At 43.6% G+C, this 3,742-nt stretch overlaps 1 protein-coding gene across 1 annotated transcript; it reads right to left on the reverse strand.

Annotated features, from left to right (window-relative positions):
* Window positions 1-1,403: 1,403 nt before the first annotated feature.
* Window positions 1,404-2,102, reverse strand: LOC104958472 (leucine-rich repeat-containing protein 3). Its single transcript, XM_010786218.1, has one exon. The coding sequence runs from the start codon at window positions 2,100-2,102 to the stop codon at window positions 1,404-1,406; it is 699 nt and encodes a 232-aa protein (XP_010784520.1).
* Between the last annotated feature and the right edge of the window lie 1,640 nt (window positions 2,103-3,742).

Raw genomic sequence — 3,742 nt, forward strand, 5'->3', positions numbered from 1 at the left:
GTATCGCAACAGGGGTGAATCGTATCGTCTCACATCGCCTGGTGTTTCAAAGGTATCGTTAATTTATCGTATCGTTGGCAGCGTATCGAGATGCGCATCGTATCGGCCTCAGTGATGGAGATGCACATCCCTACTACGTAGGGATACCCAGTAGCCACGCCCAGAGCTATGGCCGCACCCTCTGCCAGCCTTTCACGAAACAAAGCTTCCCAAACCTTTCAGCGATTCATGCCGGATAGGCCTATGTACAGCGTAGGGCACTGAAGAACGATGCTGTTCCTACTTTGTTTGGACCAGCGGGAGATTCGGGTACACAACCTGTAAGTATTCATTGTTGTTTGAGTATTTATGATGTTTAAAACAAACAAGGTATCTACCACGACTGTTTAAATGGGTAAACGTTTTTCGGGCTACTACGTTGGGATCGCAGAGAAATGCTCTCCGCAGACCCATGCTCACAGCGTTATAAACCTTTTTCTTACTCAATATCAAGCCACACTTATCGTTTTTACTTCGGCTGTGAGTGTTTGTGTGTGCTCAGGATGAGTTTCGCTTGTTCTCCTGTATCGCCAACACGGAAACCTCTCTGCTCCTCACAGCAATGAGCAGCAGCTGCCAACAGCTGCGAGCAGCAACGAGCCTTTCACGCCGCGTGACCAATCAGAGCACACTGGGCTCACAGTCCGTACAGCGCACCGTTTAGGACAGAGAGTGAATACCGGTGAATGAATACACATACTATACAGAGATGCTGTATGAGAAACCAATGTGAGTTTGGAAAATTCCATAAGTCTATTTTAGTAGAGACCTCAACAATGGAATTATGATCAGTACATGGGATCTTTAAAACAACATAAATCTCTTTCCAATTTAATGAACACAGATTCCTCATTTAACTGAGGGCTACCACGTCTTCTTTTCCTCAAGGCAAGAAGGAGCAGTATTCTGATCAATGTTGCATTTATTGTCTATTGAGGAAAGAGAAACACAAATGCAGCACTGTGTTGTAATAAGAAGTATTGGAGGCAGCGTTACTGTATGACTTATTGAACTGTGAGTTATGTGGCATAACTCACAGACCCATAAAGGGCTGTAGCTCCAAGATACAAGCCTTACTTGAATTAAGAAAGCTTCAGTAATGAAGATATTCATTGGTTAAACAGCTTTTCAACTTTATTAGTCAGCTGTTTTCCTACTCTTCACTAATTTCAGGTTATTTTTTAAGAAGCGTGATTTATCTTGGTTTTCTTTTGTGGCTTTAAAGACTCTACTTTTAGCTTGTACTTGATGATTTTAAAACCTCTTCCTATGTCCTTGTGCATTGTATATCCCAGAGCGCAGGTTTATCACTGCACATCTGCTCTTTTATGCTGTGAACACATTCATTGATCCATCCTTTCTCACTAAAACATGCTGCTGGCTGTGTCGTAGTCCTTGCTGACGTGAGAAGTGCTGGGCAGGGACTTGAGGTACTCCATGTGCCTCCTGGCATCCTCCTGGTTGTGTTTGATGTAGTAAACTATGTAAGCCGTGACCATGGAGAACCAGCAGAACATGGCCACAAACATGGCCACGTCTGTTGTCTTGTGGTGGAAGTTGCAAAAGTTGATTCCAGAGTCCAGGACCTGGATCACCGGCCGCCCCACGTACTCCTCCTGCACCGAGGTGGAGCAGCTGACCTCGTTCACCGTCTCCGGGTCGAGCCTCAGCTCCCTCAGCACCTCCTGCAGAGAGCACTCGCAGTGCCAGGGGTTGTGGGACAACCGGACACGGGCGTGGAGCTTTGCGAAGGTGTCCTTAGGGAGGCTGCTGAGGTGGTTGTTTGAAAGATCCAAAGTCCGCAGGCTATCCGATATCCCTTGAAAGGCTCCGACCTCCACGCTCTCGATGGCGTTGTGAGATAAGTCCAGTTCCCTGAGGCGGTGCAGCTCAGTGAAGGTCTCCTTTGGGATGTGTCTGATCCGGTTGGATGAAAGCAGGAGAACAACGGTGTCCTTGGGCAAGTTCAGCGGGATGTTCTCCAAGTTTTGTGAAGTGCACTGCACCACCACGCCGTTCCTATCTGTGCAGTGGCAGATTTTAGGGCAAGCGTATGCAGTCATAATCCCAGAGAGGAGCCACAACGCTCCCACAAACGATCGAGAGCTACAGGAATCAGGTTTTATGGATGACCTGCACCTGCGAGAGGCCCCCATTGGAGGACGGGAATCAACCAACAACGCAGGGGGTTTACGTTTTTTTCTTTGCTCGAGACATGAAATATAATCCAGAAAGTCCAGTTTGAGTAATTAATCTGTGAATTTAACGATTTATTAGATGCCAAAACAGAGTGGTTTATGACACTCAAAGAAGCTATTTGACAGAATGACGTGGCGTTGCAGCAGAAGTTGAGCCAGGTTCAACTTTCTCTCCAGATGACCCTGAAGTTTTTGGCTCGCTCTCCTAACATTGGCATTCCAACTTTTTAGATGCAACCCTATCCAAACATGGCCTTGGTCTGGGCGTTAATGGCTGACGTTTCATCCTTGGACAACTTTTCAACTCTCACCCCGGCATTATCTTTCATTATTTATCTCAGTTTTCTGAAAACAAAGCCATGTTTAACACAAAACGACAAATATCCCAAAGTTTGCATTCTAGCTAAATGAGATGTCGGAAGAGAAAGGGGGAAGTCACGACTAATTTTTCCAGGGAGGGAGGGGGCATGTCTTCTTGGCTGATTGGACAAAATCTGAAATAGAAAAAGACAGGAAGTGATATAAATGTCAAGTCATGCCAGGAATATCTCTGTTTTATATTTAGCTGCCTATAAGTCTAAAAATACTTCAAAATGTTTGGTTTTAGATGTTTATATGCTTTTGATCATTTTTATCTTCATTTCTCAGCGATGTCATCTAACACTCAGTTAACTCTCACCAGTTTCCCTTTCAGACACCTTCCTCCTCAGAAGAGAAGTTAAACATTATCATAATAAAAGCTTGTTTCTTTCAAGTATGGCTCCTTTTTCTCACTTTTAACAAAATGCCAAGGTGAGAGTGAAACAAACTCATCGATATGCAGGAGATAACCTTTCAAACTGTAATATGGGATTAGAAAAAGAACTGAGTCTATAAAATAAACATGCAGTGTAGGTCAGAGAATAAATAAAAACAAGAACATGCACAATGTAAGATAACACAAAGGGCAGCTGATAGACAGCTTTTTGACAAAATGATGAATGTCACACATTTTTCTTAAATATTTGTTGTTCATCCAGGAGTCATAGGATGATATAAAAAATGTTTTGAGAATATATTGATTAGATAAAACTTTGATATGTATAACCTTCTTTAGGTTAAATTGCAGCAATATAAATAAGTGTTAGAAAGTGAGTTTAATGTTATTTGAGGACACTCACCTGATAGCTCCTCTGTCCAGTGCACATCACTGTGCAGTCACGAGGGACTACTTTCTTTGATGAGAAATCCAGAAATAAATCAATACACCGAGGAAAAACGCTAAATATCCTTTACAAAAAAAACAGACGTTAACCAGAGAGAATACAGAGTCCGGAGCCAGCAGTTAGATCCAGTTCACTTCCTCCTGACTGACAGTGCAGCGCAGCAGCTGTGTGTGTGTGTGTGTGTGTGTGTGTGTGTGTGTGTGTGTGTGTGTGTGTGTGTGTGTGTGTGTGTGTGTGTGTGTGTGTGTGTGTGTGTGTGTGTGTGTAGTGTGTGTTAGTGTCGTAGTGTGTAGTACGTGT

The sequence above is a fragment of the Notothenia coriiceps genome, unplaced genomic scaffold, assembly GCF_000735185.1.
Source record: "Notothenia coriiceps isolate Sejong01 unplaced genomic scaffold, NC01 NC01_scaffold00001021, whole genome shotgun sequence".
Classification (NCBI taxonomy): Eukaryota; Metazoa; Chordata; class Actinopteri; order Perciformes; family Nototheniidae; genus Notothenia; species Notothenia coriiceps.